The sequence below is a fragment of the Mobula hypostoma genome, chromosome 8, assembly GCF_963921235.1.
Source record: "Mobula hypostoma chromosome 8, sMobHyp1.1, whole genome shotgun sequence".
In the NCBI taxonomy this organism is placed as follows: domain Eukaryota; kingdom Metazoa; phylum Chordata; class Chondrichthyes; order Myliobatiformes; family Myliobatidae; genus Mobula; species Mobula hypostoma.
In genome coordinates, this window is record NC_086104.1 from 135,665,842 (window position 1) to 135,679,112 (window position 13,271).

At 41.8% G+C, this 13,271-nt stretch overlaps 1 protein-coding gene across 3 annotated transcripts in view; it reads left to right on the top strand.

The window, feature by feature from the left end:
* LOC134350981 (deleted in malignant brain tumors 1 protein-like) overlaps positions 1 to 13,271 on the top strand; it is a 77,202-nt gene that overhangs the window by 24,462 nt on the left and 39,469 nt on the right. For all 3 annotated transcript variants that reach the window (XM_063056924.1, XM_063056925.1, XM_063056926.1), the window contains exons 5-6: positions 8,981 to 9,295; positions 10,594 to 10,908. In XM_063056924.1, the coding sequence (XP_062912994.1) occupies positions 8,981 to 9,295; positions 10,594 to 10,908 (630 nt within the window). The remainder of the gene's footprint in view (positions 1 to 8,980; positions 9,296 to 10,593; positions 10,909 to 13,271) is intronic.

Genomic DNA, 13,271 nt, shown 5'->3' on the forward strand with positions numbered 1-13,271 from the left:
ACATGCACATACCTGCTCCCATTGAAATCTCACCCCATCCCAAAATGCCTTACTTTTCCCCTTGCAGTTTCTAAAGTCCACCCACAAAAATTCAACATTTATTTGAACCTATGTCACATCTTTCTGAAGATGTATTTACATCTTCCAAAGCTGCTTATGTATTCATATAGTCTTTTCCATATAAAGTATTTCGTTTGATATTAAACTTCCAACTTCGACCTTCTTTCATTGATGGCTCAGTGATACCCACAATGCCATACCAACAAATATCTACTTGCGGCAGAAATTCATCCACCTTACTGCAAATACTGCATGCATTTAAACACAGCGCATTCAGTCCTGCATTCTTTGCCCTTTTTGAATTTTGCATCTGTTGTACAATTTAACTCTTTTCATGATCAGTTGATGATCTTTGTGCATATATCTACCACAACGGAAGAGGGTTGTGGATAATACAGTGAATTAAATACTTAGACTAATAGTTTTGGCCCACAGAGGAGCTTTCTGACATATCAGAACGAAGGTAACACAAGATAATATTACAGAAATATGTATCGAATAGATTTCCTACAAATAAACGGAACGCCAAACATCTGATTCATTCTGATATTAACACAGTCATTCCTGAGAAGCAAATTCACAGACACCATCAACAAAAAAATGATTCACAGAGGGAACCAAAGCAGGGTATTGTTGGGAAGTTCTTGTACATTGACGTTTCAATTTAAATTTTAAAGAGGATTTATTACCAATGTACGTATACACAACAATTATAAACCTGAATTTTGTATTTACATGCAAATAATTCTACACAGTAAATAATTCTATCTCCACTACTACTACCGAGACATTTTCCAAGGCGTCTGACTGAGTCCACTGTGATTCTGTCTATTTGCAAACTTGCTCTCTAATTTTCTGAAGCAGACAAAGATTGTGTATGAAAACAGAAACAATGAAATAAGTTATACCGCTAACCACTAACATTAACTTTGTACATGGATGATTTGACATTACGTGTTCCTTCATCAGTTGAGCTAAGGCAATTACTTAAAAAATAGTAGATCTATTTTGAAAAGATATAAACGTTAAGTTTGGACTGAATAAATGCTTAACATCAAACATAAAGAATGTGCAATGGAGCTAATGGAATACAAAACAGAACAGCAGGATACAATGCAATTGGTCGAAGAATATTAAACCTATAAGTACGTGGGATATCAACAAGGAAAGAACAAAGATCATAAAATGTAAAGGCAAAAAGAAAAGACATAATTTACTTCAAGGCTAAAAAAAAAATTCTGCCAAACTGAGATCAACTGTAAATTATAACAAAGGGAATATACACTCTCGCTATACCAATATTAATGGCGTAATATTTTTTGTCTGAAACCGATCTGGGATATTAATAAAGAAAAATCAGAAATGAAATAATAAATTTCAGAAAACATCTTGTATATTCGAATGCACTCAGATTAATACCACCTACGGCAGAAAACAGGACGAGTGAAATACTTTCATTAAAGAAAACAACAATCAACACTCCACGCAAGCATATGCCATTCCGAAAAGAAATATATTCCAATAAACGTAAATAAGAGCACAAGCCAAAAAATGAAGACATTATCATTACTGAAGAAAACGTTAGCCAATGGAAGAGCATGAACCTCCATGGAAGACACCCCCACAAATTGACCAAATTAGATATTGAAAGCCTGGCTCAGAATTTGAGACCTCCTTGCAGAAACAGAAAGCTTTCTTGTGGCAAGACAGGATGGGGTGTTAATAATAAAAAAATACAAAACATCATAATAGACCAACAGATACAACAGGGGAAATGCAGAGAATGGCATGGTCCGGTCCGCGAAATCCGTATTCCGGTTCACAGTCTGGTCCATCGATCGGTATTCCAGATATTACGGTTTTCCTTTGTTCTGTTGGGTGCCCTAACTGAGGCACATGATTCTCGTCTAGGCAGACACATCAATACCTCCGGACACCATGGCTTTTCTGCTAGATTGTTCCTGTCAAAACCGCCCTGTTTGAATCCCTTCGCTGCCCTTTCCTCCTGTAGCCGTACCCCGCAACCAGTGTCTGAAACATTGTCATGCAACCAGTGTCTGAAGCTTTGCCCTACAACCAGTGTCTGAAGCCTTGCCCTGCAACCCTTGCCTGAAGACATGCCTGCAACCTTGCCTATTCTCACCGTCAAGTTCAACCACCGGAGAGAGACCGGAAACCTGCTGAATCAAGATAAGGAACTGTCTATCGTTGAGTTGGAACTGTTTCTGCGTCCACGCTTTCGCTAGGTAGGTTTGGCCGTTTGCCGCTACCTTCTGTTGTGAACCGTCTCTCTGTGCTCTGTGTATTAGTCCCGACCCTACATCCTCGTCCCTAGCAGGGGTCCTGACTCTGTTCAAAGCCCCGACCCCAAGTCATGTTTACAAAGAGGGGTCCCGGCTCTGTGTTCCATGTTCTTGTCGCTCAAGACCAAGCCTCTGTGTTCTGTGTTCCTGTCTCAGTCGACCAAAGCTCTGCGTTCCTGTCTCCCTCGACGAAGACTCTGTGTTCCTATCTCCATTGACCAAGGCTCTGCGTTCCTGTCTCCCTCGACCAAGGCTCTGCGTTCCTATTCCTCTCGACCAAGACAAGGCTTAGTGTTCTCGCCCAGCCCACGAGTACCTCGTCCTTCCCAGGAGAACCTCGAGGAACCCAAACCTCGCCATGACCACGCCACGAGGAACCCAAGCCTCGTCATGTCCTCGCCTCGCTGAACCCAAGCCTCGTCATGTCCTCGCCTCCAGGAACCCAAGCCCCGTCATGTCCTCGCCACGAAGAAACCAAGCGTCGGGGAACCCAAGCCATGCCCAGACATATAGCCACGTCATGTCCTCGCCTAGTTCCGGGGTTCGAGACCGAGTCAAGAGCCAGGTTCTGGGTCCTTGTCCAGTCTCCGGCTCGGAATCCAAGCCCAGGCTCCTAGTTCCCAATTCCTTGAACTGGTCCCGCTTTCCTAGCCAAGTCCTAGTCCAAGTCTGTGTTCCTATCTCAGCACCTCGACTGCAACCATTCACGTCCCTAACTCTAGTCTCTAGTCCTGTCCTGTTCCTAGTACTTCAGTGTTTGTGTCTTACATTTTGTTCCACCACCAGCGTCCCCCACTATGACATAAAATGTCTAGGAAAGAGAAAAAAAACCAGGCATAATCTAACACATTGCAGGATCCTGTAGCTATTTAACACAGACTGGTTACTTACAGGGGCACAATTGAGTGGAAATATCATTTATCAAAATCTTGTTTTAAAATATAAATTTATAGATACCATCACACCCTTGTACATAGATCAGCCTGATCCAGTTTTAGAGTTGGAGCACCACAAAATACAGTATGACCGATGAGCTGTTATCGATAGTACAATGCATAATAACATTCAGGATATCAGAATACAGGATAAACAAGCAAGAACAACATACTTTGTAGTTATAACCATTCCAAACACACAAAGCGTACAGATATAATTAAAAAAAAGAAAAGAAAAGAAAAACACCAGAAATATGCTGCATTCAAAGAGGCAACTGAATGACTTTGGAACTTGAGCAAGGTATACATTGCCCTGATGGGGATATCTCCCACTGGTCTCATCCGAAAGACACTGCACAACAGAACTAAGCAATTCGGGCTACAGAGGAAAATCTATGTAAGTATTCAGAAAGCCACATGACTAAACTCCACTGGAATACTCCGGAATTTCCAAACAAATGACAAATGAGCGTCACACATCAAAGGTGCTGGTGAACGCAGCAGGCCAGGCAGCATCTATAGGAAGAGGCGCAGTCGACGTTTCAGGCCGAGACCCTTCGTCAGGACTAACTGTTATGCCCATACCTCAAGTTTACCTGATTCAGCTGAGGAGGATAAGTATAATTATTATTAATAATATTGTAGCGATGCAGGAACAGGTGGCGACAGAAAATATTATCAACAAATATAACACATTTCTTGAGAAAACCCCAACAAATTCAAGACGATAAACGGAGAAAATAACAAGAGAAACCAAAGTTATTCCCACATGTAACAGGATGCTGCAACAGTGTAACTCCATCTGATTACTCATACAGGCACGATCAAGTGGCAAATATCATTCACCCTTTGAGAAAAGAAAATGAATGATACCAATACGAACTTAGATTAACACTGCATAGGACAAGGAGCAACAGAGATAACAGACATAAAAATGAACAACAGTCAGATCAACTTTCAGGGAATATATGTGTATCAAGGAAACGATTTCGCAATTCATGCTAGCATATGCGATTTGAATACGATGTACACACCACGCAACTTAAATGAACAACAATCCTTAAATGTGAGGAAATGATCACTGTCACAAATATAGTTTAGCAATTGAAGACCGTGATCCCCAATGGAAGATATTTCTACGATATGAGCAGAGCACATGTCGACAAGGGCGTTTTGGATGTCTGACTCAGGGTTGGCGTCCTCTTCCCATACGCAGAGGGGCTCTTTGTGGCAATACAGTACCAGGTACTTTAAAAAATATAATCAAAATGCATAACAGATCAACAAATTCTTAACAATAAATGCAGAAATTGTCAAGGGAAAGCAGAGACAATCCAACACTTTAAGGGATTCGTCAGCAATTTATCGCAATCTCATGACATACACAGGCACATTCAAGTGGAAAATAGCATTCATTAAATTCTTGCTTTAAAATACAAACTCAGCAAAGTCATCATACCTTATTATAAATACAAGGTTGATCCAGTTTTGGATCAGCAAATAATATTGCAGGATAAACAAGCATTGACCGCTTAATTTGAAACACACATAATATACAGAAATAAATAGTCGATGAAACATTAACAAGGTATTTGTTCCGCCAATAATAATATCTATATCTGGTATTACCGGAAAGTTACTACACAGTAGCATTATACAATTGGATTCACAGAACAATATGTGTAAAACTTCAGAAATCAATAGTATTAAACATCACTAGTGCAATACGAAAGCTCTCGTAATTACGAAATGATTGTACTTTGCTGTGGCTGTAGCTCAGATTTTACCAGCTTGACCGACGAGAAAAAAAAATGAGCTTCGTGCATCCATACATGGGCAATTTGAAGTTATTCGCTCGTTCATCAGGAAAGCTAGAGCATTTAATGCAAATAGTAGTACAATTTTCTAAAGATATAAACATAATCTTTCAGCTTGGTATATTCAGAACAGGAAACATAAAGAAAAATGCAATGGAATTAATGGAATACAAAGCAGGAAAGCAGGCTACAATAGAACCGATATCTGAATATGATACGTATAACTGTCTGGGTTATCAGTCAGCGAAGAAAATAAATCATAGCGTGATAATGGCATTTACATCAAAGCTTAAGAAAATCATCTAGTTACGTTGAGTAGTGTAAACATAAAGAAGGCATTGCACGCTTTTGCAATGACTATATTATCTGCTCTGTTGACATAATATCTTGATCAGAAACCAATCTGGAAAACTTACAAAGAAAGATAAGAACTGAAATATCAGTTTTTAGATAACGCTGTACATGCAAATGAACATTACTTATCAATACATAGGATAGAAGCAATAAGAACAATAGCAGGTATAAAATACTACATAGCAGTCAGATAAAACATCTAAGGAAAGCAGGATTTAGCACTCCACTCGATCATATGTAATTCTGACACGAAGCATACACCACTGAACTTAAATGAGGGAACAACAGAGAACAATAAAAACATTATCTCAATTGAAGAAAGTAAGCCAATCGAAGATCATGAACTTTCATGGAAGACATCACCACAATCTGAGCAGACTGGACTTCGACAAGAATACGTCAAATTCCTGCAACAGATTTGGAGATCTCTTCTTGTGGCAATAGAGGACAAGTTGTTCAACAACGGATAATATCAAAATACATAATAAAGGCCATCGAATCATAGATGGTAAATGCAGAAACATCTAGTAGATTACAGCCGTTTAACCCAATCTGGTTATTTACACAGGCATAATTAAGTGGCAGACGTCAGTCGCCAATTTGCTTTACTATAAATACGAATCCATTAAAAAAATACTTCCCTATAAATACAATACTGAACCCGCTTTAGAGGCAGAGTCGTGTGAATGATATTACGACAGGTCCATTATTACAAATATAACAATGTATAATAACCGACTGTATATAATATTACAGGATAAATATGCAAGAACTACTGACTTAATAGATATAACCTGTCACAACGGGGGCGCTGGGAACGGACCCAAATGCAAGACACAGACACTGATGTACAAGCAACAGGACTTGATTAGAGTAGGGACGTGACAGAATACAGACAAGGAGCAGGGACAAGAACGCAGACTAGGGCTTGAACCCCGAGCCAGAGACTGGACAAGGACCCAGAACCTGGGTCTTGCTTCGGGATCGGGCGACAGAACCAAGCATGGACATTACATAACTGCAGGAATGAAGACTGGGGTTTTGAGACTTGAGACTTGGTAACCTGCTTGGGCTCTTGGTCTTGAGCCTTGAGGTTGAGGTCTTGGTCATGAGGCTCGAGCTTGCAGACAGGCTGGGGTCTTGGTCTTGAGACTTGAGCTTGGAGACAGGCTGGGGTCCAGAGGCTTTGGTTCAAGGGACTTTCCTTGGGATCCTCGAGGCCTGGGTATTGGTGCTTGGCTTGCGATCCTCGAGGCCTGGGCTTTCGGAGCTTGGCTTGGAATCCTCGAGGTTTGGGTTCTTGGAAATTGGCTTTGGATCCTCGAGGCTCGGGTTCTTGTAGCTTGGCTTGGAATCTTGAATTTGGCTGCTGGATGGGGTCTGGGATCTTAAGTTTGCATGCCGGCTTGTGTCTTGGATCTAGGGTCTAGGATAATTCGAGGCTTGGGTATGGACTCCGAGTCTGAGACTGGGCAAGGACCCTGAACCTAGGACTTGACTCGGTCTTGGACTCCAGAACTGTGCGAGGACAAGACGGCGCTACAGGACTGGACATGGCTTGGGTGAGGAACTCCTGGGTAAGGCGAGACACAAGGACAGGTAAAGGCACATGGACAGGACTCGTATAGGACTGGACTGGACTATCACGGTCTGGACGAGGGAGTTCAGGAGCACGGAGCCTTGTACCAGAAGAGACAGGAGCAAGGGACACAGAGCCGGGACTCCTCCTGGTGTAGAGGACGTAGGGCCGGGACTCACACACATAACACAGAGCCTGGACCTGGCGCTGGGAACAGGACATAGGGCCGGGACTCATACACAAAACACTGAACATGAGTAGACGGACCCCAAAACAAGGTGGCGGCAAACTGCCGGACCCACCTAGTGAGGCGTGGATACAGAGACAGATCCAAACACTAGGAGGCGGCAAACGGCCGGACCCACCCAGCGAAGGCGTGGAAACGGAGAGACAATTCCACATAACACAAGACACTTCCTTATCTTGACCTAACAAGTCTCCAGTCTTGCTCTGGGAGTAACACTTCAGTGGTACAGACAGGGTATACAGGCGGTGTATCCAGGCTAGATGAGCAGGCAGAGAGTCAGGCGCGTTATCCAGGCAAGGAGTCAGGCGAGGCGGGAAAAGGCAGGGAGGGGAACAGAACAGTCCAGCAGGGAATCCCTGGTTTGCAGACGTATTTATGTGTCAGTCCCATAACGAGAAATGTGTGCCCACTACTGAAACAGGGGAAAACCAGAAACCCCGGAACAAGGAACCATTTACCGGACCTTGAACCGGAACGCAAACCGGAGTATGACATAACCATTCCGTACAGAATTCAATATGTGTAAAACACCAGGTATGTACTGAATTAAAAGAGGAATTTGGAGACATGAATAGGGCATGCACTGTCCCACTATTGCAGCTGTTATCACGCCGAAGTCACAACGGAATTACAATAAAAAATTATTCCGTCACATCAACATTTATGTATATCTCTAGAAAGGCACAATACTAAACAACACTGGAATAGTCCCAAGGTTCCTCGCAATTGTGAAATGACTGTACTTGGGGATGCCCGGACATCAGAATTTACCATATGAGCTGAGGAAATGAAGTAAGAGTAAAGAAGCAATGTATATCGAGAAGATGAGACGAAGAGTCTTTGAAAGTGCGTTCATAGGTTGCAGGAACAGTTTATCCTTTCGGGTAAGTGAAGTTCGTTCGGGTCCTTGATCATTGAGGCGTAATAACTGTTCCTGAACCTGTTGCTGTGGCGTCCGAGCCTCTTGTACCGCTTTGTTGATGGCAGCACCGAGAAGAGAGCATGGCATAAATGGCGGAGTTTTTGATGGTGGATATAGTTTTCCTGCAGCAGACTCGTGCAGATGTGCTGAGTAGGGTGGAGGTGGGGGGTGGCAGGGGTGGAGGAATTTACCCATGACAGGCTGGGATCCATCCAGTTTTTGTAATGTGCAAATATGAAAAGTGTGGACACGCACAGTGGTTAGTTAACACTGCATACCGGCAACTGATTGCTCAACAACATTACTCATGGAATGTGGTGCTGCTCAGCGAGAGCTTCAACCTCGATAGAAAATAATATACATAGACATCAACGATCATGAAGTTCGGGACCATTAATTAAAGGAAATATGCTGTATAAAATGCATGTGAGCAGCCGTTCTTGTTACGGTTTCAGCCTAATGTTTGCAGTAATGATCTTTATTGCATTCAAACCTTCAAAACGACCAGATGCCGGCCGGAACCTCAGCAGATTTTTAGAACAATTAAAATTCATGCATTGTGAATAGATGATCTAGAGTCAACGAGGTGAAAAGCACAGCTGCATTCAGTGCATTACCTTTCATTCACATATACTGGACAGTCACATTTGGAAGGCGGTTCAGTCATGTGGAAGGTGAATCAAAAAGCACTTTCCTCGTTGTATTAGTTTCCCCCGCTTTGTTATTGAAAGTAATTAACTGTTTTCAATTATTTCCCAAACAGGGAAGGATGGACCACGACTGGTTGGCGGGGAGAACAGATGCTCTGGCCGTGTGGAAGTCCTGCATGGAGACCAGTGGGGGACACTTTGTGATGAGTACTTCAGCCTGGAAGATGCAAGCGTGGTCTGCGAACAGCTACAGTGCGGTGCACTCAAAGCAACTCCCAAGAGTGCTTACTTTGGCGAAGGAAAAGGGCCGGTGTGGAGGGATAACTACCGCTGTCTGGGAAACGAGTCCCGATTAGCCGAATGTCCAGTCCCATCTTGGGGTCAGATTACATGTTCACATGGGAATGACGCCAGTGTCATCTGCACTGGTGAGTCACATTAAATGTATGTCTAAAACAAACTGTTCTTTGGTTGGAGATATATTCACAACGGTGAGCTTTTAAGCAATTGAACATATCTGCCCTTTAGTGGCAACCATGCATGATTATGACTTGAAGCAGTTGGTAGACGTTCCTTTGTTTCCCAATGATAGTCTACGAGGCTATTTCCGTTATATTACGAATAGACCAAACTTTAGTATAGAGTGAATATTTTTGTGATGTTTAATGAATAGTTGCACAAAAGAAAGAAGGATGATGACATTTGATGTAGCAGGATAGTAGCTTTGGCTTGATGTAAAAATACGCAAATGTACAGAAGTAATATTTGCACAGAGACTGCTTCTGTGATAGATTTTATTGAAACGGTGATGAGAAACAATGTGAAAGAAAGGACCGCATTTAAACTGACTGAGTAAGAAGAAAATCCGACATCGTTTCGTAGATAATAGAACACTGCGGCACGGCACTCTCCCTTCGGCCCACGATATTTCCCGACTTTTTTAACCTGCTCTAAAATCAGTCAAATCGTTCCTTGCTGCACAGACGTCCATTTTTTTCTATCATCCATGTGCTTATTTCAGAGTTTCTTCTCTGTGTCCGATGTATCAACCTCTATCAACAGCAGGAGCGGCCATTTCACGCACACGCCACTCTCTTTTTTAAGGATTTAACTCTGACAGCCCCTCTATGCTTTCCTCCAACCACATTAAAATTAGGTCTGTTTGTATTCGCCATTTCGTAGATTGTGAAAATTCTCTATCTATCGACTCTACAGAATGCTCATTTCATCCTGTATACCTCTATAGAACGCATCACCTTCCGCTTCGTTTCAAAGAGAAAATCTGTGGCACATTTTAATCTGTGTGATTTTTCCTTACACCCCCTCCCCCACCACCCGAATCCAACTCCGGAAGAAGTAACAAGTCCCCTCTGGGATGCTTGGCTTTGCTGTAAGGTAACAAAGTAAAGAAACTTCCGAAAGACCCGCCCACGTCAACAGAGAAGAGTCGGCGAGGAATTAGAATCCGTAATACATTCAGAATTTATCAGTACACTCAAAATTTAACCAGTCAGCCACATGTCTTCAGTCCATTTTTCAGCCGTGAACGACAGAAATAGTTCTCATAGCTCTAATTTTGACCGATGACGTTCAGTGATATTATTCACATTCTAAGTAACATGTAGGAAATTCATGTATGAAACATACTATGCAACAAAGGCTGAAAATCCGTAGAATACTTTGGATTGATATTAACTTGTTTACCCATTTTCTTTCAATATCGTAGATGAAAGTTGGTCCTTGAGACTGAACGATGGGGGAAGCCGCTGCGATGGCCAAGTGGACGTGTATGATAATGGTACCTGGCATAGACTACATGATAAATTTTGGACCATTAGTGAAGCAAATGTTGTCTGCAGACAACTACATTGCGGCTCGGCGATATCTGCCTACAACATCTCGAAGTATAGAGAGAATGAACGGCCCGTGTTGGTGACGGAAGTTCAATGTGAAGGAAACGAGTCGCACCTCCGAAACTGCAAGATTTCCGTGTCGAAACGGTCTTCCTCGGACACCACGGGCGTTGGTGTCCTGTGTTCAGGTGAATATTTTTAAAAGGTGGCAATGGAAATATTTAAAATGGCGTCGCGATTAATACTAAATCGAGAAATGCAGATTTATTGAATCGTATAAATATATATTTGGCTGACTGGCCATGTGGTCAATGACAATCAACTCCGCTTTTGCAGGATTTCCATTTTATGCTACACCTACACAACACTACACAGACACAAATCCATCTGGAGCACCGTCCCGCAGGCTCTACCATTTATTTGGATATCATAGGGAATTTACAATACACATCTTTGGGATGTTAATGAAAACCTAAATACAGATGAATGCCACATCCTTTGAGAAAGAAAATACAAAATTCGCACAGATTTGGCATTTAATCTGCGTCACTGTATTTGTGAGTATCAGCTTCAGATGCTCTGTGCACGATTTTAGCACATCCAATCACCACTGGACTGTGTGCCCAATGAGTGTGCCCTGCAGTGCGACATAATGAGTGAAACTGGATTAATCCGTTATCATGGATGTAATCAGCTATTGCTACGAGATTTATCTGATCTATCGCAGAACTTTCAGGCAAGGTCTTATTATGTGATGTCGAAATGATAGGAAATTCACCTTGAAATTGAAAGCGGAAACAAAAGATTTGTTTGAGCACAGGAGGAATTCAAATATGTGAGCTTACAAAGTGGTGGTGAGAGGAGGAAGGTATTGTGAACATTATAGAACTGTTGATTATTCACTATTACGACTGCTGAAATATCAGTGGCAGGCGAATGCATGTTGGAGTTCGCTGGAATATGTCAAAATATGACAAATTTTCAATTCACTGAAGCATAATAAATCTCTGATGAGTTGCATATATCAGTGAGTCGGCCAAATTTCAGAATAATGCAGGGGAAATGTTGAGTGAAGGAGTTGCACAGCTGGAAGGGAAGGGAAAGAAAACTCAGGTATTGAAGTTAGACAAGAAAATAAAGCAAATACGTTTCAAAATCAGATGATACGAGTAAGGAGCAACAGAATGCGATGCTACTGAGGGACAGGGTTATTTGTGATCTGATACAAAATGGATCAGATAATCAAATAATGGGGCAAATGCGATGCTAAGCGTTATCACAACTTATCCAATAATCCTTCCTGGATCTGCAGGCTAAGTACTTCAGTGAGTTTAGATTATCTGTGTCCGTGTGCACTAATGTTTTCAAATGATCTTTTTGTAAATTTGTGCATCACTGTGTATCACAAGCAGTGTCGGAACGCATTCCCATTATCGTATTAATCCTGAACCAAAATGAGTTGTTTGATACATTCTGAAGGTTTGTATGGACATCCAGTCTTGCTGTAGTGCTGGGAAATTCATTGCCGATTTGCATGCAAATGAAATTGTTGTTATTTTTTTTTAATATATAGTTGGGTGCGTATATATGTTGAATGCAAAAGTGTCTTTTAAGAGAATGTGAACTATGCCCAAATGTTAAAGTGACAGGGAAAATCAGCGGCAAATGTCTTGCCAAATGCCTAGTCTCACAACTACTTAAACTACTTGAGTGTGGGAGGTGCTGAAAGAACAAGCCGAAGTTAAATACAATTGGATACTAGCAACTTCATTTTAAGTCAGCAGCTGATGTCTGTCTGGTCTGTTCCGTCTGTCCAGGCTTCTTACTGAATGCAGCTGCCTTATTGATATTTCCCTTGCCTTCACATATAGTATGTTACCCCTTGAGGAATTAAAATGAAAACCGCCGATTGAGCAATGAAATTGAAAACAGCATTGATACACGACCGGAATGAAGACATGCTAAATAATTAATAGTTAATTTTGCTCCATTATCTGATAAAGACTATGAGAATAAGCCGGCAATTTATAGACCGTTCAGTCTGACATCAGTACTGTCTACATTATTGAAAGGTGCTCCAAGGGATCAGATATATAAATAATTGAATAGACTGGGCATGATTGAGTGGTCAACATCTCTGTCTGCGGGGCAGGTCTTGTGTAACCAATGTTATAGACTTTTTTTTTTCCCCACACGGTTACCCGGAAAGTTAATGAATGGAAAACAGCGAATGTTACAATTTCCGTGAAAGGTGTATAATAAGCAGGGCAGATGAACTTAGAGTGTGGATCATCATGTGGAATTAGGATGTTGTGGACATGCAAGAGACGTGGATGGTCTAAGTGCAGAAATGACTGCTGAGTGTGCCAGGCTTTAGATATTTCAGAGAAAGTCAGGGAGGAAGCAAACGAGTTAGGGGAGAGGCACTGCTAATCAAGGATAGTATCACGACTGCATAAAAGGATAAGTCATGGAAGGATGCCTATTAAGTCGTTGTGGGTGACAGACAGAAACAGGAAAGGGGTAATAACTCCACTGCATGTTTCTTTTT